General features: G+C 36.3%; 1 protein-coding gene and 1 pseudogene across 2 annotated transcripts in view; both read left to right on the forward strand.

Moving 5' to 3' along the window:
- Positions 1-25,075, forward strand: part of LOC309867652 (myocyte-specific enhancer factor 2A-like) — a 69,349-nt pseudogene that overhangs the window by 29,694 nt on the left and 14,580 nt on the right. The gene's annotated exons all lie outside the window — the stretch shown is intronic.
- Positions 8,282-18,907, forward strand: LOC309868116 (myocyte-specific enhancer factor 2A homolog; the record flags this gene model as incomplete). Its single annotated transcript, XM_082737578.1, has 5 exons — positions 8,282-8,320; positions 13,511-13,645; positions 13,707-13,844; positions 16,034-16,247; positions 18,750-18,907. 5 exons carry the CDS (start codon positions 8,282-8,284, stop codon positions 18,905-18,907), a joined length of 684 nt encoding a protein of 227 aa, XP_082593704.1.

The raw sequence follows: 25,075 nt of genomic DNA on the forward strand, positions 1-25,075 counted from the left end.
ATACTACTTGTAGGTCAAACAGACCAGCGGTAAAGGACTTAAAATTTATGTGATATTTAAGGAAGTGGTCTTGGGAGGGTAACTGTTTGGGGGCTTTTATAAAGGAAGACAGAGGTAATCATTTGGAAAATGTTTTTTGAATGGAAAAGAAGGGAAGAGATAATGAAATCCTTCAAGATAAATTTAAAAAAAAAGTACAAAAAAAGATATTGAATGATATCAGAACTCCTCTCCCTCCTGCTGCTCCCTTAAAAAAAAAGCTTCCATTAAAGAGACCATACTGAATGATCCATCCTCCCACTGCCAGTACTTTCCATTGCAATTCATTGAGGCCAGTAATTTTCATGTATACAATCTACTATAAAGAAGAAAACAGATGATTTATAGCTGTTCAGGTGATGAAGTTGTTGTCCCCAAACAATGGAAAAGTGGAAAAAAACCTGTAAAATGATAACTCCAAGCTGAAACCATTCTCCATAAATAAGTGTTTAGAAATGTGACCGATGAAAAAAATTATTATTCAGAATTTGGAAATACTAAGAATAGATTTCGATTTTTTCCAAAGGTATAGATGAAACAAAGTGATTAAATTGCATAAAGAAAAATAAAAAGATAACATTATATCAAAACAAAGGTTAAATTACACAGTGACCACAGAAGACTAGATTCAAGTGAAATCTTAAAAAGATTACTGAAGGATAGCAGGAGATAACTAAGTGAATGGAAATGAGATAAGATTGTTCAGGGGGTTAGGGAGAAGGTGTTTGAAAAGGGAGGTAGATTAGAGAGGTCCAGCTTACATATAATTCCTTGGAGCATCTCACTGTGCCTGCAAGTTCAGAGAATATTGGGAACATGTCAGATGGACACAGAAGATAGCATAGTGGATCTCTCATTGGTAAAATCAAAAACAATTTAAACATCAAAAGAAAAAAGGTAATGATTATAATGCATTGAATAAGGTAGCCTATAAGTTGATATGGACATGAATGAGTAAATGCATACATGGAGGAAAAGCAAACTGTCTTATAAAATGAAATTAGTAGTAAATGTAGTTATAATGTATTATGAAATTAGAAAATCCCTATTTGACAACCACCATAGTAATTTTTAGGCAAGAATCATGAATGGATTAATGGATCAGTTAAACTTTGATAAATATTATATTTACATAGAAATTTTATCAAATACTTACTAATTACAAGGGGGAAAATAGTAACTTTATAAGGGAAAAATCTTGACAGACTCTATCTTAACCAAGTTAACACTACCAGTTGGGACAAATAGATGTCATGTGGATTTTCATGAGAGAGATTGTGGACAGAACATCACTTCTAAGTTGTTCCTGCCAAAAACATAGTCTAAAGGTAATCAGAAAGAAACATTAGACAAAGTCAAATTGAGAGATATATGACAATATAAATATAGCCTGTATTCTGCACAAGTACGAAGGTCCTGAAAGACAAAGACTGAGGAAATATTTCAGATTAAAGAGGTTGCAGTTTTCAGAAAGCAACAGCTAATTCTGGATTGGATCCTGCACTAGCAGGGGGAAAAAGGAAATTGGGAATAATTGAGAAATTTGAATAAGGTTTGTAGATTATAGTGCTATATCCTTGTTTTCTGATTTTGATAATTGTGTTTTTCTTTGTTTTTAAGAAAATATTTAGGGGCAAAGGGACCGTATAACCTCTACTTTAGTTTGTCCAAAGGAGTCAGGAAAAAAAGTGTGTGTGTGTGTGTGTGTGTCTTTTATTTAGGGAAGGCAGTCATGGTAAAATGTTAACAGTTGGGGAGTTTGGTTGAAGATAAATGAAAAATGTGGAATATAAAGTTAATTTTATGTTACTAATTTCATATAAGCTGCTAGCAGTAAACCAGTGTTTTAGACTAAATGCTATAGATAAAATGAAAAAAGACTTTATTTATGAAAGTTGAAAGCGAAATATTAATATTTCTAGTTTTCAATGTTATGTCTTTGGGGTCATCCTTGAAATATAAGTGTGTTCTTGTACACATTTTTCTAATTACTGGGAAAGCTCTTTTAGACCTGTAGTTGAAAGACCCAAGGATCCCCTTACCCAAGAATTCAACACTGCCACAGGATGCAAACAGCAAGAGGCTGTCTTTTTTCCATTGGACATTCTTTCCTGCTTTGTCGAAGATTAGTTGACCATAGATTTGAGGGTCTATTTCTGGGCTCTCTATTCTGTTCCATTGATCTATGTGTCTGTTTTTGTGCCAGTACCATGCTGTCTTGATGATGACAGCTTTGTAATAGAGCTTGAAGTCCGGAATTGTGATGCCACCAACTTTGGCTTTCTTTTTCAATATCCCTTTGGCTATTCGAGGTCTTTTCTGGTTCCATATAAATTTTAGCATTATTTGTTCCATTTCTTTGAAAAAGATGGATGGTACTTTGATAGGAATTGCATTAAATCTGTAGATTGCTTTAGGTAGCATAGACATTTTCACAATATTTATTCTTCCAATCCAGGAGCATGGAACATTTTTCCATTTCTTTGTGTCTTCCTCAATTTCTTTCATGAGTACTTTATAGTTTTCTGAGTATAGATTCTGTGTCTCTTTGGTTAGGTTTATTCCTAGGTATCTTATGGTGCTGGGAAAATTGGACAGCCACATGCAGAAAAATGAAATTGGACCATTTCCTTACAACAAACACAAAAATAGACTCAAAATGGATGAAGGACCTCAATGTGCGAAAGGAATCCATCAAAATCCTTGAGGAGAACACGGGCAGCAACCTCTTCGACCTCTGCCTCAGCAACATCTTCCTAGGAACAACGCAAAAGGCAAGGGAAGCAAGGGAAAAAATGAACTATTGGGATTTCATCAAGCCTGTGTCTTTTGACAGGGGCATTTAACCCATTAACATTCAGGGTAACTATTGAGAGATATGAATTTAGTGCCATTGTATTGCCTGTAAGGTGACTGTTACAGTATATGGTCTCTGTTCCTTTCTGATCTACCACTTGTAGCTCTTTGCTTAGAGGACCCCTTTCAAGATTTCCTGTAGAGCTGGTTTGGTGTTTGCAAATTCTTTCAGTTTTTGTTTGTCCTGGAAGCTTTTAATCTCTCCTTCTATTTTCAATGATAGCCTAGCTGGATATAGTATTCTTGGCTGCATGTTTTTCTCGTTTAGTGCTCTGAAAATATCATGCCAGCTCTTTCTGGCCTGCCAGGTCTCTGTGGATAAGTCAGCTGCCAATCTAATACTTTTACCATTGAATGTTCCAGACTTCTTTTCCCAGGCTGCTTTCAGTATTTTCTCTTTCACTGAGACTTGTAAATTTTACTATTAGGTGACGGGGTGTGGGCCTATTCTTATTAACTTTGAGTAGTGTTCTCTCAACCTCCTGAATTTTGATGCTCGTTCCCTTTGCCATATTGGGGAAATTCTCCCCAATAATTCTCTCCAGTATACCTTCTGCTCCCCTCTCTCTTTCTTCTTCTTCTGGAATCCCAATTATTCTAATGTTCTTTCGTCTCATGGTGTCACTTATCTCTCGAATTCTCCCCTCGTGGTCCAGTAGCTGTTTGTCCCTCTTTTGCTCAGCTTCTTTATTCTCTGTCATTTGGTCTTCTATATCACTAATTCTTTCTTATGTCTCATTTATCCTAGCAGTGAGAGCCTCCATTTTTGATTGCACCTCATTAATAGCTTTTTTGATTTCAACTTGGTTAGATTTTAGTTCTTTTATTTCTCCAGAAAGGGCTTTTATATCTCTCGAGAGGGTTTCTCTAATATCTTCCATTCCTTTTTCGAGCCCAGCTAGAACCTTGAGAATTGTCCTTCTGAACTCTAGATCTGACATATTACCAATGTCTGTATTGATTAGGTCCCTAGCCTTCGGTACTGCCTCTTGGCTCTTTTTTTTGTGGTGAATTTTTCTGCCTTGTCATTTTGTCCAGATAAGAGTATATGAAGGAGCAAGTAAAATACTAAAAGGGTGGCAAGAACCCCAGGAAAATATGCTTAAACCAAATCAGAAGAGATCCTAAATTGTGAAGGGGTAGAAAGGGGATAAAAAGAGGTTCAAAAAGGAAGAAAGAAAAAAAAAGAAAAGAATTTTAGAAAAGAAAACAAATAAAGAAAAATATAAAAAAGAAAATATATATATATTAGATAAACTAGTTTAAAAACGTTAAAAAAAAGGGTAAAAGTTAAAAAAAATTTTACCAGAAGGTGAGAAAAAAAAAATTAAATTAACAGCGAGACTAAAAAAAATCACAGGGATAATGCCATGAGTTCCGTGCTTTGCTTTCTCCTCCTCTGGAATTCTGCTACTCTCCTTGGTATTGAAACCGCACTCCTTGGTAGGTGAACTTGGTCTTGGCTGTATTTCTTGTTGATCTTCTGGGGGAAGGGCCTGGTGTAGTGATTCTCAAGTGTCTTTGCTCCAGGCGGAATTGCACCGCCCTTACCAGGGGCCAGGCTGAGTAATCCGCTCGGGTTTGCTTTCAGGAGCTTTTGTTCCCTGGGCGCTTTCTGTAGAGTTCCGGAGGACGGGAATACAAATGGCGGCCTCCTGGTCTCCGGCCCAGAGGAGCCGAGAGCCCGGGGCCCCACTCCTCAATGTGCCCTCAGAGAACAGCGCCCAGGTACTCCCGTCTGCCTGACCTCCGGCCACGCTCCGAGCTCACCGTGCCTGTGGCTGGTTCAAGGTAACACCGAGCTGTGAGCTTACTGTCGGCTCTGTCTCTGTATCCGGCTTTCCCGTTCCAAAACCCGCAAGCTCTGTGACACTCAGACACCCCAGATCCTTCTGTGACCCTGCGGGACCTGAGGCCACGCTGACCCCACGTGGGCTTCACCCCGGTTTAGCCTCTGGAGCGATGTCCCTCAGTGGAACAGACTTTTAAAAGTCCTGATTTTGTGCTCCGTTGCTCCGCCGTTTTCCGGGAGCTGGCCCCTCCCGCCGGGGTCTATCTTCCCATCACTTTGGATTCACATCTCCGCCAGTCCTACCTTTCAGAAAGTGGTTGTTTTTCTGTTTCCAGAATTGCTGTTCTTCTTCTCTTTGATCTGCTGATGGATTTGCAGGTGTTTGCAATCTTTAGATAAGCTATCTAGCTGATCTCCGGCTAGCTGAAGTAGTCTCAGCCTGCTACTTCTCCACCATCTTGACTCCTCCCTGGGATTTTTTTTTTTTAAGATTTTATTTATTTACTTGTCAGAGAGCGAGGGAGCGAGTGAGCACAGGCTGACAGAGTGGCAGGAAGAGGGAGAAGCAGGCTCCCTACTGAGCAAGGAGCCTCGATGTGGGACTCTATCCCAGAACGCTGGGATGATGACCTGAGCCGAAGGCAGCCGCTTAACTGACTGAGCCACCCAGGCGTCCCTCACCCCGCCGGTCGGGATTTTTATCAGTTCTTATTTCAGACTTCCTAAAGTTTAAATATTTAAACTTATTTACAGTGAAAAATATCATGAGTACTAGATTTCTTTATTAAAAAACAAAATATTATGGTAACATGATTTTATGTATATGTATTTATATAATATCTCTATATATACACATGCATATATGTAATTTCCATGGAGAATAAGCGTATCTAAAATTTTTTTTTTTAAAGATTTTTTATTTATTTATTTGACAGAGAGAGATTACAAGTAGGCAGAGAGAGAGAGGAGGAAGCAGGCTCCCTGCCGAGCAGAGAGCCCGACGCGGGACTCGATCCCAGGACCCTGAGATCATGACCCGAGCCGAAGGCAGCGGCTTAACCCACTGAGCCACCCAGGCGCCCCACGTATCTAAAATTTTAAATACATTGTTTTTTGGGGATAAGAGCATGTAAGCTAAAAAAAAAAAAAAAAAAAAAAGCTGTTTAAAATTGACCACCTTTTGTATACAACCCATTTTGAAATATGTTTGCTTTTTTAAATTTATTGTATAAAAGAAAACTTGGATATACCAGGGAAAAAAGTAAATAGCATTGTTTTTGTCTTGAGTTTCTTTTCCCTGTCTCCTTTCCACCATTTCCTTATCCTTTCCATCTCCACTGTCACTAGCAGATTTAATAATATAGGCTAGAAAATGAATTATAGGACCTGCGAAGCTGTGCTATATACCGAGAATTCTGTATCTGCTTCCTTGAACTTGAGAGATAGGGTTGGTGATGCTTTGTAAGTAGAACAATACAGCACTTTAAGGATCTTTGTTGGTATATGTACCATTATTTGAATCAATTATCTTTGGCTAGAAACAGTAAGCACTGCTCAGGCATCTTACTTCCAGGTTTGGGATCCTTTCTGAGCTCAGAGTAGTGGGGGCACTAGCCAGACTTGTTTTGGGAATTATAGGACTTAGATAAGAGACCACTAATATATGACCTAAAGGATTATGATAGTTTTTTTCATCAAGGTTCTTTGATTCTAAGAACTAGAAATCCATTTAAAGTAACTCAAGCTAAAGAAGAATTTATCATTTTTTTAAAAAGATTGTATTTATTTGAAAGAGAGAGCACAAGCAGGGAAGAGGGGCCGAAGGAGAGGGAGAAGAAGGCTCCCTGTTGGGCAGAGAGCCTGCTTCAGGGCTCGATCCTAGGACCTGGAGACCATTACCTGAGTCAAAGGCAGATGTTTAATTAACTGCGCCACCCAGATACCCCTAAAGGAGAATTTATTGAGAGAATACAGTCACGTGGCACCCAAGGCAGATAGGAATACTGGGTGTTCTAAAGGCTTGGCACCAGGAGCTCCATCTCAAGGTCTGCATGGTGTGTCATCTCTGCCACCAACCCTGGTTTGCTGGATGACTCTGGCAAAGGCTTTATGTAAAAATAATTGATGTTCTGGGTCCTTTTCCAGTTAACCATTTTTATAATCAGAGTATAATTTCCAAATTTAAAAAAAGCTTTATTTATCTTACTGTCTTTTGTCGCAGTGGGAGAAAAGGGTTGGTGAGCTGTGGGACCTCTATCTTAGTACGAATAAGATTTTTTAAAAAACTGGGTTGGTTCTCTATAGATGGTATGAATTTTTCTACTCTAGAAAAGTATGACTTTTGTTTTTCAGGTTACCAAGTTTGTATTCCAACCTGCTGGGCTCAAAATAAGATCCAGAATCAAAACCTTTGTTTGGTAAAGACTATACACACACAGTGTAAGAGATGTCCTCTTGCACTACCAGTTCTATTCTTTATTATCCAAAAGCCCACTGGGGCATCTCCCAGCAGCTTTCAGAATATAAAAGTTAAATACATGTATGAATTTAAGAAATTATACCTATGAAATTATATTTTTTCTCATAGTTCAAAAGTAGCCAAATACAACAATTTCTGTGGATCCATCTGGTACAAACTAATATTTTTAGATTGCCTTATTATGTATTTTTACAAATTCATAACTTTATGTTTTAGAAGACTTCTAAAGGAACTTGTCATAGCATCCTGATCTCGTTCTTTGCCTTTTTTTTTATCTTGCAAGTATTAATAAATAAATATTTTATGCTTGTCTACCACCTTGTTTGTCTAGATTCAGAAAAATGTAAAGCAGTCTAGACTTCAGTCTTTGACTTGAAAGTTCACGTATTAGTTGAGGGTACATTAGATAGGTAAATACAAGGTAGTATAAATAAATGAATGTTCTATTGAATAAGTGCTCTTAGAATTTTATTGTAGGGAAGTAGTAGGGGAAAAGTTTCATGGAAGATGGGGTTCAAACAAGGCCACAGGCCATAGTGAGCTATAAAACAGTCCTACAGAAAAGAGGGCAGGGTTTTAAACAAGTGAGCCGGTAAGTAGGAGCTAAGCTGTTGGTGACTTGCAGTTAGGCTAAGGAATTTTGGTTCTGTATTCTGTATCTGTTATTTCCAAAGAGGGATGTAAGATATGTAAAACAGTCTCTTGCAGTTTAGGAAGAAAATATTAGAAATTCTACTCTAAAATGTGCTTATTAATATTAAAAGGATTAATTTATGCATATAAATTGCAAAATGTATGCATATTTTGGGGGCTGTGCATAAAATATGTGTCTGGATGGAGTAGCTAATCTAAGTCTTAGAGACTGCTGCTTTAGATTCTAGAGAAGCATCAAAGATTTAAAACAGGTGTGATAAATACAAAGTGGTTTTGAGGAGACCCGAATCTCTAACAAGTTATGGGACAGATTAGAAAAGAGAGTAGAAAAAGTACAAGGGTATATTCTAAGCATCTAGATATAAAGCAGCACAGGCCTGTGTTGAATATGGTGGCAGTGGAAATAACTATAACCTATAAAACTTGGTGTTCCTTGTGAATTGTGGGGGAGAAAACAAAGCATGCACCTCAAGATTGCTTTCTGTGTTGCCTGGAGAAGGGTAAGTCTGAAGAGGGGATCTGTTTAATGAGAGGTAGTGAGTTCCATTGAAATAGAGTAGCCAGATATCCAAATGAAAATGTGCAACAGGCAGTTGAGACTATAGGTCTTCCAAATGTTAGGTTAGGTGTGAAAGAAAGCATAATCATTACTCTTACAACTATAGAATGAACAGGCATCAAAGATTTTATTTAACGAATGAGTACACCAGTAAGATGTTACAGCCAGTTCAAAGAACTCAAAATACCATGTAATAGTGGTTAAAGAATGCTGAAGTGAATTTACAAATGCAAGAAAACGGGTCAGTATCCACAAGGTGATAATCAGTGACATCCCACAGGAAACAATTTCTATGAACAGGAGTTATTTGCAGTTATTATTCATTTTCTGCAAGTTAATTAACATCCATCCCTACAGAGTTGTAATATAGCTTTGTCAAAGAACAAAGGTAGATAAACCTGAATGAAAGTTCTAGCCAGGATGTAATTTTCATTGTTTTTTCCATAAATTGATGGAAATGTTTTAAATTTCAGAGCCTTCCTATTGGTAGGGTCTTTAATCAATAGAAGTTTTTAAGTTCCTCTTCATTTAGTTAAAACTCATTTAATTAATACAAAAAAAAAAATGACCCACCTCTTTTAAGTTTAATTTGGGCATTTCCAGCTCAGAAACTGTGGATGTGATACAGGGATCCCTTGTCCCTTGGAAGTTTTGTTTTTGGTTTTTTGTTTTTTTGTTTTAAGATTTTATTTGTTTATTTGAGAGAGCACAAGCAGGGGAAGCCTCAGGTAGAGCGAGAGGGGGAGAAGCAGGCTTTCTGCTGAACTAGGAGCCCAATGCAGGGCTTGACCCAGGACACTGGGATCATGACTTGAGCCGAAGGCAGACGCTTAGCCAACTGAGCCACCCAGGTGCCCCTCCCTTGGAAATTCATATATGTAAAACACCACCCAGTCTTCTAGCAGCTCAAATTTCACCTTAGAACTCACTTACTTCAGATGGAGAGGAACCCTGCCTCAGAAGATTGTGGGTTTGTTGTTGTAGACTGTTGTACTCTTAATACTGTGATAGGAATAGCATTTAATTTATGAATTACCACAAGAATTAAGGATTACTCTTTTATTTCTTGAAGAAGAATACTGAAAGGTTACAAGCCTTCTCTGATCATCTCTCCTTAATTTTTGATACTATAATAAATTAACACAAATCACTAATCAGTTAACCAAATATTTTCAAAAAATTTAGCAGCACATTAGTTTTTTCTTTTAAAAACCAATGCTTAGTACATACTAAATCCTAACAAGAATTACTGGGAAGCTCCCTTGAGTTTACATTTACTGTGAAACATAAGTCAAGGGTAGTTTTATACTACTGTTAAACAGTACTCTTCAAAAGTAAAATCATGACTCTCAAATCTAAAATGAACATGAATCAAAGACTTTAACTCGTGGGCACCTGAGTGCTCAGTCCGTTAAGCATCCAGCTCTTGGTTTGGGTTCACGTCGAGATCGTGGGGGTCCTTCGATCACCCTGCATTGGCCTCCGCATTCAGTGCAGAGACCACTTGAGAATTCTGTCCCTCTGCTCCTCTTTCCCACTCACACACACTCTTTAAAAAAAAAAAAAAAAAAAGATTTTAACTCATTAGTGACTGAGGAAACTGAAAAAAATTACAAGTGGTTAATAGATAAATCCTAAGATTAGACAAATACATAAGCCCATCAAGAAGGCAAAATAAATTTTCTTCGTAGGTGCAAAAAAATAAAAGACCTGATCTCTTCCACAGTAGTGACAGAAGTCAATTGAACCACCATCAGACAGAATTTATTTGCATGTCTACAAACATTAATTTCCATTATTACCAGTTTCAACAAATTAACTTCTATCTCTACAGAGTTGTTAAATAGCTCAAAGGCACAAACCCCATAGAATCGGATGACATGGAAGGATGTGCCCTAAACAATACATAGTTTTCCATAAAGACACTTAGGAGGGGTTTTTTTTTTTTTTTGATCCATTTAAAAAGCTTTCAGAATCTGTTCTTAGATAACTAATACTTAAGGTAAATATTAGCTAAGGACGTTGATTATTTTATAATGTATGTTCAAGTATGCAGAAAGTACCTGACCGAATTGGCCCAAAATATAAGAAGAAGTGCCATTAAAATCATAATATTGTTTACATCTATTGTGAGGAGTAGAAATGTTTGTTTTTTAAAGGTGTTTAGCTAACCCTCCAAAAATAAAATTTCTTTTATAGAAACACACTGATGAAAATTATATGGGCATTCATTTTAGGATTTCATTTAAGTAATCTTTGCAGTTGGAATCATTAGACATGTTTAGAACACTGGTACAAAAGAACACCTAACAGGTTGTATCAAGTTAGCTTAAATTAATAACTTAATTATTTAAGAAAAGCAACTTCAGTCAACTTACATGATACATACCTGTGAAACTTGAAATTATTTTGGCACAATTGAACTTTCCCCATGAGTTTGCCATAATGTCACTGAAAACTGTCTGTTGATGTACAATAGCAAAGTACTTTTTATGAAGTACTATTTACTTCAGAATGGACCATAATAATCATCTGTAATAGCCATAGACTGTGCACCGTGCTAGTACTCTTAAGGAATACACAACAACAGATTCCTCAAAATGGTAGCCTTTCACACTGTTTTCTTCGTTAACCAAGTGTTTTTATTGTGGCTGACCTGAAGCACGTGAAAAAATTGAAGCTAGCCTGTTTCTTATATGCCTCACCTAAGCTTGTTAATAGATGACAGCATTCCATGTGTTAGTACCTGTGACACAGGAGAGACTTTTACTATTAAGCTATGTGGTAATGATAAAGAAGACAGAAAAAGTCTTTTTATGGTAGTTGGGTCCTCACAACAACTCTTCATGTTCTGGTGATAAGAAGATGCAAGTTGGGTATCCAGTAGAGGTACATGAGCTTGTTATCTCCAGAGCTGATAGAGCCTCTTGAATTCCCTCACAATGACAGGAACCCCATCTGAAGTGAAGGCTTGCAGAGCTGGAGATACCAGAACACTATTCTTTATGAGTGCAAGTAGGGTTAACCCTGTTGTTGTAGAATAAAACTTCTGTGTAATTACTTTAAAAGTCCATATTCTTTTTCTTCAGTAATTTGAAAGGACTTCAAAGAGGCACATAGTTGGTGGTCGCTATTAGTGAAAGCATGACTATGAATTTCCTAGTCTTAAGATGCGTGAATATGATGGGAAAATATCTGGAGATTTCAGGCTAGAATAAGTCAACAAGTTCATGATGAAATCTGTGTAGGCACTTACTATATTTGTTTTGTTTCTAGGGCTGTGTAGGTTATAAGAGTTCATTGTGTTCCAATATTCTGAATGTTAACGTCTTCATTGCTGATAGCAACTTGCAGAGCTTTGGCAAGCAGAACTTGCTACAGTGAGCAGGGGAGAATACATGTCTCCATCCCTTAGTTCTAAATAACTGGACCTTTTATGGCTAAGTACACATAAAAGTTCATGTGATTAGTTATATCCATAGAATGTAGAGCCACGGGGCCAGTGTTAGGGAAGTACAGGTAGTGTTTGCTCTATGCTTATGTTTAGTGATTGTGTTACGGTGGGGGTTTCAGAGACTATATGTGGGATTCCTAGTGCATGCTAAGTAATTGGAGAAGTTAACGTATCAGCACTTAGGATTGTTTATGATTCTGTAAGCATGAAAAAAATCAAATTGACTAAAGGATTTTAAAATAATTTGACTTCAGGGAAACTAAGAAAAAAATTTCCTATCTTAACCTGTTGTGTGTTTACATTCTTTCAGTGCTTATAAAATAAGCATTCATAATTGTAAATTATATTTTAAAGGATATCAAGATTACTATGAATTAATTAAGTGCATCTTAAATCTAATTTAAATAATCATTAAAGAATAAATTAGCAAACATAGTACTAATTTATTGATCAAACTTTGTTTCCCAATTAAATAAACTTCATTAGTTTACTTGGAAAATTTTAACTTCCCAAAACTTCACAGTGGTTGATTAGAAAATCAGCCAGCCTCAAAGCTATTTAAAATGTTGAACTCTGTAATTCTACTTTAAAAAAACACCCATTGGGGTTTTTAAAAATTTAGACATTCTGGAAATAAATTAGTATTCCACAAATTGTCAAGCCCTTGGTTGTAAAGCTACTCTTTTAAATATTGAACAAGTCATTTCATGGTGATTTTAGTGAAAAAAATTAAAAATCAGAAAACAAATAGTTCATTATATTTTTACCTCAAAATAAGAAGGAAAAGTGAACATATTGTCTAGGAGATACTTTCATAACACAAAGTTTTCCAGAAAGTCAGTTCAGTGGATTAGGTCAACCCCTGAAGGAGCTCTGTACGAAGAGGTAGCCAAGGGGGTGAAAGATACATGCTGTTTAACATATTATTACAAACTTTAAAAGTAAGTAGAAGGGGGAAAATTTCATTAGTGGGGTGTTTTTTTTTGTTTTGTTTTATAGAACTTCAAAATAAATTTGTTGCAATCTTACACCAATAGATGTTCAGTGTCACTAATAAAGTCACTAATAATATGTATACTCTACATAGAAAAGAGTCATAGCTGTCAAATGTAAATAAGTATTTGAGTTTTTTGCCTTTAAGTTTTGTAGGAAAATGATAGTATTTAAGAACAAATTAGGAATGAGGTTACTGAGATAGGATGCTAATTCTTTCTGGTGGCTAGGATAAACTCAGGTGGAAAGCAGTTTCAGTAGATGAAGTTGCTGAAATGTTCATTTTGTAAAGGTACTATGATAGGTTCTCAGAGCATCATTTTGATACATTTCTGTGTCAGTTTGCACACTCATTGGCCCTATCAAGATGTGTTGATCAGGCTGTAATCAGATTCAGATTGTAAATGTCAGAGCCGTGAGTAATTTAGTATCTCTAGGAAGTTTGGGAAGAAAGAATCCAAATAAATTAACATTCCTTTTTTTCTTAATGTGCACTGGGAACATTAATTTTGCTTATACCTAAGGTTTACATTATTTGGAGGATTAGAGTACATTTGTGATCATTTAAAAACCATTTCAGTGGCTCTTGTAATAATTCATTCAGTCTGTGCTCTCTTAATAAATTTTACAAAACTCATGGCAAGTTAGTATCATTTGTGTGTGAATTTTCCAATTGTATTTCAGACTTTAAGAAAGAAAGGCCTGAATGGTTGTGAGAGTCCTGATGCTGACGATTACTTTGAGCACAGTCCACTCTCGGAGGACAGATTCAGCAAACTAAATGAAGATAGTGATTTTATTTCAAACGAGGCCCTGAAAGTACTTTTACTTTACCTCTACTTTTTATTTGTTGATCCTTTTTGTTAACTTCATTATATAGGCTCTGAACAAGAAGGAACACAGAGGGTGCGACAGCCCAGACCCTGATACTTCCTATTTGCTAACTCCACATACAGAAGAAAAATATAAAAAAATTAATGAGGAATTTGATAATATGATGCGGAATCATAAAATCGCAGTGAGTACTAAAGTATGGTTTCTGCTTTTATCTTGTGCATGAAGATATTGGCTATGCATCCTGTTTATTTTCGCAGTGGGTGATGATACCAATAAGTAGAAGGGGAAGAAATTTCGTTAGGGTTTTTTTGTTGTTGTTTGTTTTACAGAACTTCAAAATAAATTTGTTGGAATCTTATAATAATACATGTTCAGTGTCTTAAACAAGGAAGTGAAGAGAAGGCATCCTAATCTAAGTTCTACTTACTGTCTCCTATACCTTTGGACAGGGCGCATAAATCCCTCTCAGATGCCAATTTTCTCATCAGTAAAGTGAATGAGCTGGCTTACGTAATTTTTAAGGTCCCTTCTAGCTCTTAAATTTCCATGATCGTAAATATAAAGGGTTCATATAAGATTTCCCTTTCCCTCTCATGACTTAAAAAATATTACATGTACATTAATAGATCTTGAGACTATAAAATATAAAGTGATTAGATTTATTACAAAATTTGATGTTTCAGGATTATTTTTAATTATTTTGTATAGTTGCTGTAATAGTAGTAACTTACTCTTTGGTTCTTTGTAAATGTCTGAAAACTATTTGGCAAAATACCTCCAAACTTTTCTTTTCTTTTATTGTAGGTATTGAGGAAGAGAGGCTTGGCTTGATACTAATTTAAGGAAGCAAAGTTTTTAAACTGGTTGCAAATCAAATACTTGGTTTAAAATTTTCCTATGCTCATACATCTAACCATCATGAAAACCAGTAGTTTTTTGAGTTATCCTTCTTTGATAGTTCTTCAAAGAGTTCTTACGGGGAGCTCATTGGCAAGAGCTGCTTAAAACAGCTATTTTGGATCTGATTTTCTAAAGCTGCATCTGTAGTGTAGGCTTCAGGGAACAAATTGGTTCTGATTCTGATATTTATCTTATTGTCAGAGTTAATTCTCTTAAAAACTATGCCTTGAAGTATACATCATGGATTATCTCTTCAAAGGAGTCCTTTACTATAAGAAGCTCATGAAAAATAGATTTAAGGAAGTATTTTTGTGCTAATACAGTTATTATTCTTTAAAAACATAAATAAAATAAAATCCCTTCTGACCTCACATGGATGCTGGTGACTTTGTAGTAAATGTTAAACTGCAAAATATTGTGTAAATAAAATTGCTTTACCTTTGAAAAAAAATTTTTTTGTCATGTAGCCATTGTTTTATGTCAGTTAATGAATGATAATTTTCTTTCTGAAATAATCTATTGAATAGAGAACATAAATTATGTTCTTCCAACTTTGAATTAGCAGTGTTACCACTCTTTGCAATCACTTTTAAAATATGGAGAGAAGAAAGCTTTCTTCTTTCTCTATAATGGAGATTTTATAAAGAGAACTGTTATATTCATGGTTAACAAGTATATTATATATGGTCTACGAAGGAAATACAAGAAGAAATGACAAATACTGTTTTAAGGGGGTGTGGAATACTTAGGAGGGAAGTAAGATAGCATTTATAATTATAACTTAATCTTCATACAATTTAAAGATAGGTTTTCAGCGGTTAATTTTATTGTTTAGATGGTTTCTTTGCATTTCATCACACTCAGATTGCATTGTGTTGTATATATGACTTGATTTTTTTTTTAAGTTTTGTCCATTAAGAATGTCAGTCAGTTAAACCAGGGCTGATTTATAATGTCCCACATTTGGTGTATTAAATTTATAATTTGTGTACATATTTTCTCCTTTTGTTAAATTTGTAATCTCTCAATAGAAATGTAATGTTACTAAACTGGTTTGGATTATTAAAATGCAAATTTTATGCCTACTTGGTAACAATATATTTTGTAATGTCTAAATCTGACAACACTACTTTAATATCAGGTTCTGACATCTAATTTTCATTTCTAGGACTGTTTTAAATATATATATATATATACACACACACACACACACACACACACTTTATAGTGGTGTATATGTATTCATATATAAAACGGAAATTGAAAAGTTTATGTCAGACATACTCATGTTCAAATGTAATTCTGAAGAAAGCAACTTAAATCTACCAGTTGATTAGTAAGAAACTATCCCTGTCCTCAACTTTTAATAACTGTGGAGTTACCTTATCCAAATTAAAATTCGTAAGTTATTTATTTAATATAGATGAAAATGAAACTAACAGTTTTCTCTTCCTTGTTCTTTATTTACAGCCTGGTTTGCCACCTCAAAACTTCTCAATGTCTGTCACAGTCCCTGTGACCAGCCCTAATGCTTTGTCCTACACTAACCCAGGGAGTTCACTTGTGTCGCCATCTTTGGCCGCCAGCTCAACATTAGCAGATTCAAGCATGCTGTCTCCACCTCAAGCCACGCTGCACAGAAATGTATCCCCTGGAGTCCCTCAGAGACCGCCGAGTACCGGCAGTATCATCATTGTATCTGGAAAAAAAAAATTTCTTCCCTGATTTAGATATCGTGTGTTCCTGGAGACTTCTGAACACAGACACTTCTAAGAAAAATTTACACTTGTATGTATTCAGCCCATTCATTCTATTAAAATGTAAGGAGCTTCTGCCTCAAGAGATTTGCAGAGATAATTGAATAACTTAATTTAAGGTGATGAGAAAGAAACATATTGCTGAGACAAGTTATAAAACATAGTGGTAGGTTAAATGCCTAATTCTGCCACATATTAATTGTGCTTTGGATGGAATATTATATAAGACCAATGTAGGATCTTTTTTAACATAATTGTGGAAAATTCATAACAGTATTAATAGTTATACATTAGGCTGCTTTACTTATATGTGTATTTCCAAATATTTATAGTTTATTTAAACTTTATTTGAGTTATTTGCATGCCCATATACATACTCTTTTTGTGTTAAACCTTCCCATATGCTTGTACTCCCCCAGTACTGCCCATCTTACTTTGCCTTCTACTTCCTAGCTTAGCTAAGGCTAGACTCGAGAATTTCTATTTCATTTAATGTTAATTGTAAGTACCTCTTGGTTTATTTCCGAAATAGTTCCCCCCTCCCCCATGGAGTTTAACTCTTCGAAGATTTCTAATGTGTTTTCCCCTTGACTTTCCTTCTTTTTTTTTTCTTCATCCTTCTGGCATATTGTAAACACGGTTCTAACTCCTGTCAAACAAGTGTTTCAATTCCCATTTTTTTTGTACTTTTTACACTTTCTAAAAGCTTTTATCAATATTTTTTCTTATCTGCCATGCAACTGTAAATCTAAACTCTGTCTCTGCTGCTTGGTTTTTCTGTGCTCCCTTTGGTAATTTGAAACTCAGACTTTGTCATCATCAAAATACATTTTCTTTTGTTGTTGTTGTTGTTTTCATTCATTTTTCTTTTTTTATAAGCCTCCTCTCCCTGTCGTGACCTTTATGTTTAGAGGACTACATAATCCTACTCCTGGGATCATGGCACATCGTCATTACTTCATACAAAGCATCTCAGTCTGCTGTGTATTAATCCCTTTTATACCTCTGTTCCATTCCCATGCCCTTCCTCCCCCCATCTTAGGTAACTAATGTGTTTAGTGTTAATAGTGTTAATAATCATGATTAGGGAACATGTATTTCTATTAAAACTTAAAATTCAAGTAAGTATTAAAATATTGTAAGTGCTTAGTGAGAAACTTAAAGATTTTATTTATTTGAGAGAGAGAGAGCATTGCATGAATGGGGGGCTGGGGGAGAGAGAGGAGACAGAAGGAGAGAAACAAGGAGCCTCCTTGCTGACCTGCTGACTGGGGAGCTGGACATGGGGCTCAGTCCCAGAACTGCATCACAACCTGACCCACAGGCAGACATTTTACCAACTGAGCCCCCCAGGCACCCCTTTAGTGAGTTATTTAAAAGTCTGTTTATATTATTACGTATAAACAGAGATAAATCCTGCTTCTTAGGGTACACCTCAGCATCTCATAATGCATCAAGATTGTATGTCCTGATTCTTCATTAACTCATACTCGTACATGCCAATTTTACCTAGACTGTGTGTAACGCTACTTACTCCACTTGTGTGGCTTGTATTCTAAATGGCATATATGTATGTATATATATATATATATATATATCTGCTTTTTAACAGAATTAGATCTGAGTAGACTTTTTATGTCAACTAAGATACCAACTGGAAGCATGTATTTATGTGAAATACTTAGAGCATACATGGGTTTAAAGTGTTTTTACTATAAATTGTCCCTAAAATAAATGATCTGCCATGGGTATTTTTAAAATGTTATTTTTGTGAGGAAGAGCCAGATAATATGTTTTAGCTCATTTTCAACAATGATGCCATTTTGGTTTAGTAGTTTGGAAAAAGTAGTTTAAACTCATTATTATACCAGATATACTCTTTATGAATGAAAAGATTAAACAGTTAAGATTCCCAGGGAAATTTAGAGGGAAAAATATTTAAAAGTAAAGAATGATTTCTAATCTATTTTTCCAGATATGTTTCTTGGAACTGTATGAGGAGAAGGATTTATCAATGTTTGGTAAACCTTGTGTTAAATAAAACTAAGCAATTTTCTTCACTGTAGGACTTACTGGAGCCTTTAAAATGCTAATTTGTTTGTGAGTCATTAAACTTAGTATGTAACATATGGTTACACAAAGTGATTTTATAATAGAAACCTTCATTTTTTTCCTCATGAAAAAGCATCTTTCATAATTAGTATCATAAAACATTTTGGGAAATCTTCTTTCTGGTCTTAAGATGATATATAGAAAAGAGCTTTTGGATAATGAAACCTTCCATAAATGAAATTAAAATTGAGGTTTAAAAAAAGACAAGACAATTAAGCTTGTGCTGTGATAATAGTAGACCTGATTATTGGGACCAACCCTTCCACTGAAGACACCTACAAATGCTAGGCAAAATATTTTTTAAATCTGCTTGAAAGCACTTGAGAACCTACAAAATAATGAAGAATTCCTGGCTCAAGATCCAGGGAATGTTGGAGACAGATCCTCAAAGAGGGTGAGCCTGGCATTAGTGACTGCTTTTCCGCAGGTGGTAGTTGCCACTTCCACAGTGGAGCAGGATGCCTCAGAGACCTAGGGGGACAGGGAAGTCAAAGTTCAGGGCCCTTAAAAATTGGGAGGGTCCAGTGTGCTCCTGTCACTTTGTCCCTAAAATAAATGATCTGTCATGGGTATTTTAACACTTTGTGTTAAGCCCCCAAAAGGCAAGACCATAGAAGTAGAGTGAATCAGAGATTAACAGGCCCTTCTAGTAGCTACATCTAACATCTGCGCCATCTGCTTTCCGTACACTAGAGTGTTGTTATCTACATTTAAAGTACAGAGTAAACGTTCTTTACACTGTGTTCCTTTTTTCTCTTTTTTAAGATTTTGCTTGTTTATTTGTCAGAGCATGAGGGGGGAGGAAAGACAGGCAGAGGGAGAAGCAGAGTCCTTGCTGAGCAGGGAGCCCAGTGTGGGACTCAGTCCCGGGACCCTGGGATCATGACCTGAGCTGAAGGCAGACGCTTAACTTGACTGGCCACCCAGGTGCCCCATATGTTCTTCTATACTTAAAAAAAAAAAAAAAAGTTCTTTGTGTACATAAAACTGAAAATTGACCACATGCTGGGCCACAAAAAAAGTACCAACAAATTTTGGAGAATTTAATCACATAGAGGTAAGCTCTCTGGTGACAGAGTATTTCAGCCAGCAACCATTTTTTATGTATAATAAATCAATTTTTTATACATAATCTGTATAATAACTTTAATTTTTCAGTCTAGGCTTAAAGACTTGCCATGAACCACTTCCATATAGTTTCAATTAACCTTTAAACTGGAACATTTTTACTGATACTATAATTTTCAAATGTATAATGTTTTTATAGATGAGCCTCTGTTCTCCTCGTTCTTATTTTAATTTTTGTTGAGTCTCCTGCTTCCCAAAATACAGGATGCTTCAGGCCCATGTAATAAGGCAAGCAGAAGCATCTTTGAGGTTTTTAAGCATGAGACAAACTTAGAATAGGGAAAGACATGTTAAATAGGAAATCAGAGGAAGCATAACTGTAAAAGAAGGATTGATTTGGTTGTGTAAAATTAAGAATCTTTATTGATCAAAATCACCATGAAGAGAACAAAAAGGCAAGACAGTGAGAAAATGTAGATTGTATACATACAGCACACAGAGGTCTTTTTTATCAAGAATACTTACAAGTCATCATGAAAAAAATCTGATTTTTGAAAATGTGCATGAGAACATTTTACAAAAGAAGTTACTGGGTATCCAGTAAGCCTGTGACAAGATACTCAGTCTCAGTAACCAAGGCAATGCAAAATTAAAATCACAGAAAGCATCATACAACAGCCAGAATGGCCAAAGCAGAATAGGCTGATAATACCAGGTGTTGATAACTCTCATTGTGAGAGTTCCAAACTCTCATTCCCTGAGGATTACAGTGCAAATTGATGCAGCTGTTTTGACATTGTCTCCTAAAGTAGTAGATATATGGGTTCTACAACCCACCATTTTTATTCATCCTTATATACTGTAGAGAAATGCATATGTGTACCATGAGCATCAGGAAATAAAGGAATGCGCATGGCATTGCCTGTTACAGGCAACATCTAGAAATAATCCAAATTTCTGTCAACAGTAGAACAAATAAATAAGTGATAGTATGTCTATGTGAAGGAGTTCTATACTGGAATGAAAAGGAAGAAACTATAGCAGTAATTAGCATGGTGGCTGAATTTCATCAGACTATGATGTATGAAAGACAATGGATGCAAATACAAAATTATTCTATTCTATCTAAATAAAGCTGGAAAAATAGCCAAGCAATATTATGTGCTAAGATTGCGTGTAGATAGATGATAAAACTGTAAAGAAAAACAAGTCACTGTAATAGTCATAATACTGGTTATTTTGGGTAGGTGGGACAACAGGAATGTTCGGGGGGCCCAATTATAGAGCCTTTTCAGGGTTTTGGCAGTATTGTTTTTCCTGATGTAATGGATACGTGGAGATTTTAAATTTATGCTAAAGCCTTGATTGTTAAGTTTTTATTTTATGTACCATTTTGTATTATGTGGTATGTTAATATGAGTTTTAAAATAGATACATTTGATTTTTAAAAGGAATTCTAAACCAAAGTGTGGAGGTACTTTTAAAATGCTAAGAGACATTGGGGAGGGTATGTGCTTTGGTGAGTGCTGTGAAGTGTGTAAACCTGGTGATTCACAGACCTGTACCCCTGGGGATAAAAATATATGTTTATAAAAAATAAAAAGTTAAAAAAAATAAATAAATAAAATAAAAAAAAAATAAAATGCTAAGAGAGGGGCGCCTGGGTGGCTCAGTGGGTTAAAGCCTCTGCCTTCAGCTCAAGTCATGATCCCAGGGTCCTGGGAGCCCTGCCTCTGGCTCTCTGCTCAGTGGGAGACCTGCCTCCCCCTTTCTCTCTGCCTGCCTCTCTGCCTACTTGTGATCTCTGTTTGTCAAATAAATAAATATTAAAAATCAATCAATCAATCAATCAAATGATAAGAGAATGTAGTGTATATTGTATAGGTGTTATACTATCCTGAAATCTAGAGAGAAAACATTACACATTCATACTCTCAGAAAGACTTAACAGTCTTTGGGCAAAGACTCCGTTCATTGGGCACTATTGTCTGCATGTGGCAGCGGGATGTACAGTCCCATCTTGAGATCAGGAAGCACGACTGTGTCAAGGGGACAGACCAGCAAAAGCCTAGGATGGCAGAGCAGAAAGCTGGAAAGCTCTGGCTCCTCCACAGTGAGCTGCAAAAGCCACTGAGCTTGCAACCACTTTTCTCCAGTTGTCTTAAGGGAGATAAAAAGATTTTCTCATTCCGTAAAGAAGTAAAATAAAATACAAGCAAGAGGAAGGGGAATATTTAATAAGTAGGTGGGTTTTTTAATGTACCTAAATGTACAATTCAAAAAAGAAACCCAACTAGTATTTGAAAAATGGAAAGGATGTATCAGGAGATTTAAATAAAAATGACAAAAGAAAACCACAAACTCACTAATTGCCAACTATTACCACTTTGTGTTGTGATCTGGAGAACCAGTGCAGGTGTGAGGAAACTGATGATGGCATTGTAAGTTAGTAATGAGCTTTCTGAAAAGATTTTGCAAAGATGTCCCAGTAGTCATAAAAATGTTCATGCCTCTGAGCCCACAAATCCCATTTCTGGGAATCTCTCCTAAAGAAATGAACTAGAACTTGCAAAGATTCACTGCAACTTTATTTATAGTATGAATAATAGGAAGAAACCAATGTATTCAACAGTATGAAAGTTATGTAAATGAAAATTTTCATCTGAACTTCTTTTTAGTTGTAATTAAAAACTATGCAAAAAAATATGCATGTGGAAAATAAAAAGGGGAAATCCAAACTGATTATCATAGTTATGTTGGGATGGTGGATATAGGAATTTTCTCTCTCCTTTTCTAGTTTCTAAACTTTCTATATTGATATGGTTGGTACCTCCACAGTCATAACATTTTATTATAGTAAATTAAAGCATTCATTTGTTTTTCCTTGAAACATAATTTGTTTTCAGTCTTTTATTGTTCAAGTAAAACCTGCCAGTTTTGTACATGCTGTAAATTGTATACATTTTCCAGAGTGGCACTCTGACTTGGCATACGAGGTACATTTCTCTACTGAAAGTTGACCTACTCTGATGTAGGTGAAGTCCAAGTTCTTTTGGAGGCTTTTTCTTCACAAACCCCACTGGGTGCTCACAGAAGAGATTGGGAACATCCTGAAGATGTCTCCCCTATGATGTACGGCTGAGAAAAGGGAAGAGCAGCCCCTGTAATAGGGACAAAATGTGCTGCCTGGACCCTTCTCCCCTTTCTGTCCTATGGACCAGAAGTGTTCATCTGTGAGGGGATGAACGACACAAAGTGTCACCCTCCAGGCCCTTTGGCGACCTCCCATTGTATCTTGAGAAATGGAAAAGGAAAAACATTTGAAGCCAGGGCGGAGGTGCAGGAACAATGTGAACGCCAAGAGCATGGCAGAGGCCCAAGAGGCCCCAGCCCGGGGCGCAGCACCAAGAGGGGAAGGCTGCAGACTGAGAATGGATCACACACTGGAGAAAAACCGACTTCCGGCAAACCAGCCTCACTTCCTGCTGCAGGGATTCGGGGCCCATGGTGGCAGCACCGAGGGTGATGACTGCACCCATGAGCTCCAACTCAGCCCAATTCCTAACTAAATGAACTCCAACCAAGCGCTAAAGACCTATTGGTCTGTAGGTCAGTGAAGTTAACCCAAACTGCAAAACAAAGAGCAGAACAAATCTTCCAAGAGCTGTGGACTTCTATCAGGTGGTTTAACATATTTGTCATTGGAATTCCAAAAAGAGGGGAGAGAGAACAGAGCAGAAGAAATATTTGAAGAAACAGTAACACCAAGTAGGACAAATACACACACATTTCAGGTTACTAAAAGCAAAGGACAACAAGGAGAAAATCTTAAAGGCAGCCAGAGGAAAGAGAAGGAAAAAGAAAATATATACCATACTTCTCTTCAGAACCTATGCAAGCTATAAAACCGTGGAGTAACCTGCGGTGCTGGAATTCAAAACAAGAAACCCTCAACCTGGAATTCTGTATCCAGCAAAGTTGTCTTTCAGAAATGAAAGAGAAATAAAAACTTTCTCAAACAAAAAAATCTGGGGAATTTATTGCTGGGAGATCTGTTCTGCAAAAAATGCTGAAGGAAGTCCTTCTGCAAAGGGACTGTGATGCCAGCGAAAACTTGGATCTACACAGAGAAATATAGAACACAGAGAAATATAGAACAATGGAAATGAAATAAATGAAGATAAAATAAAACACAATTTATTTTCCCCTACATTTTATAAACCTTTTATTTTAGATTACAAAGATAGTACAGAAAGTTCTCCTAATGCTTCGTACCAGTTTCTCCGATTATTAACATCTTGCATTAGTATAGTACAATAGTACTGTAGTACTGCATAGTACTAAAAGGTCAGTATTGATACATTATTATTCACAGAACTTTTGTACGTTATTCAGATTTCTTTAGTTTTTAAACCACATAGCTTGTGTTCTGGGACCCCATCCAAGACACCACATTACACTTAGTAGGCTGTTTCCCACTTAGTAGGCTGTTTCCTCAGACTCCTCTTGGCTGTGATAGTTTCTAAGTCTTTCCTTGCTTTAATGACCTTGACAGTTTTGAGAAGTACTAGTAAGGTATCTTGTAGAATGTCCTTCCATTGGGACTTTTTTCCCCACGTTTTACTCATGATTAGACTGGGGTTATGGGTTTCAGGGAGGAAGGCCACAACTCAAGTGTGCCATTTTGATCACCTCATACAAAGGGTACATAGTATCATTATGAGTAATTTCTGTTGTTGTCAACCTTGGTCACCTTGCTGATGCAGTGTTGCATGGGTTTCTGTGCTGCAAAGTTACACTTCTTCCTTTGCGTACTGTCCTCTTTGGAAAGAAGTCCTATGCAAGGTCCATACTTAAGGAGTGGGGAATTGGGCTCTACCTCCTTGAGGGCAGAATATCTACATAAATTATTTGGAGTTCTTCTGAACAGGTGATTTATCTGTTTGCTTTTATTATTTAATGATTTACTTTAATACAGACTTATGGATATTTATACTACTAAATTCTGCTAACATATAGTTCTACCAATACTGTTTCATTCTGTTGCTCATATTCCAGCTTTAGCTGTCGAGGACTTTTCACTTGGTTCCAGTTCCTCTGAAAATACATCCTCATCCTTGTGGGGTTATTTTTGGCAGGGAGGGGATAATGAAGGTTACTTTAAAATTTTTCAGTTACGATGAAGTGTTCCGGGCTCATCTTGTATATTCCCTGCCCCAGTCCCAGAATCAGTCATTTCTCTAAGGAACCTGGTTCCTTATTATTGGAGACTGGTATTAGAAACCGGAATCCAGGCATCTCTCTCTTTTTCATTGTTCTAAAAGATCACTACTTTCTAAAGCAAAAATAGTGGGAATGAATTTGGTGCTTATAATACATGTAGAAATAAAGTGTAGGACAACAAAAGACAGGAAGCAAAGTTGTAAACACACTGTTCGAAGCCCTTACTCTACACCTAATATGATATCTACTTGACGGTAAACTCTAGTTAACTAAAGATGTATGTTATAAAACCTAGTGCAACTACAGAAAACAATTTATGAAAGAGTATAAAAAGTCAATAGAGGAGATAAAA

The sequence above is a fragment of the Mustela nivalis genome (genome assembly GCF_964662115.1).
Source record: "Mustela nivalis genome assembly, chromosome: 6".
Taxonomy (NCBI): Eukaryota; Metazoa; Chordata; class Mammalia; order Carnivora; family Mustelidae; genus Mustela; species Mustela nivalis.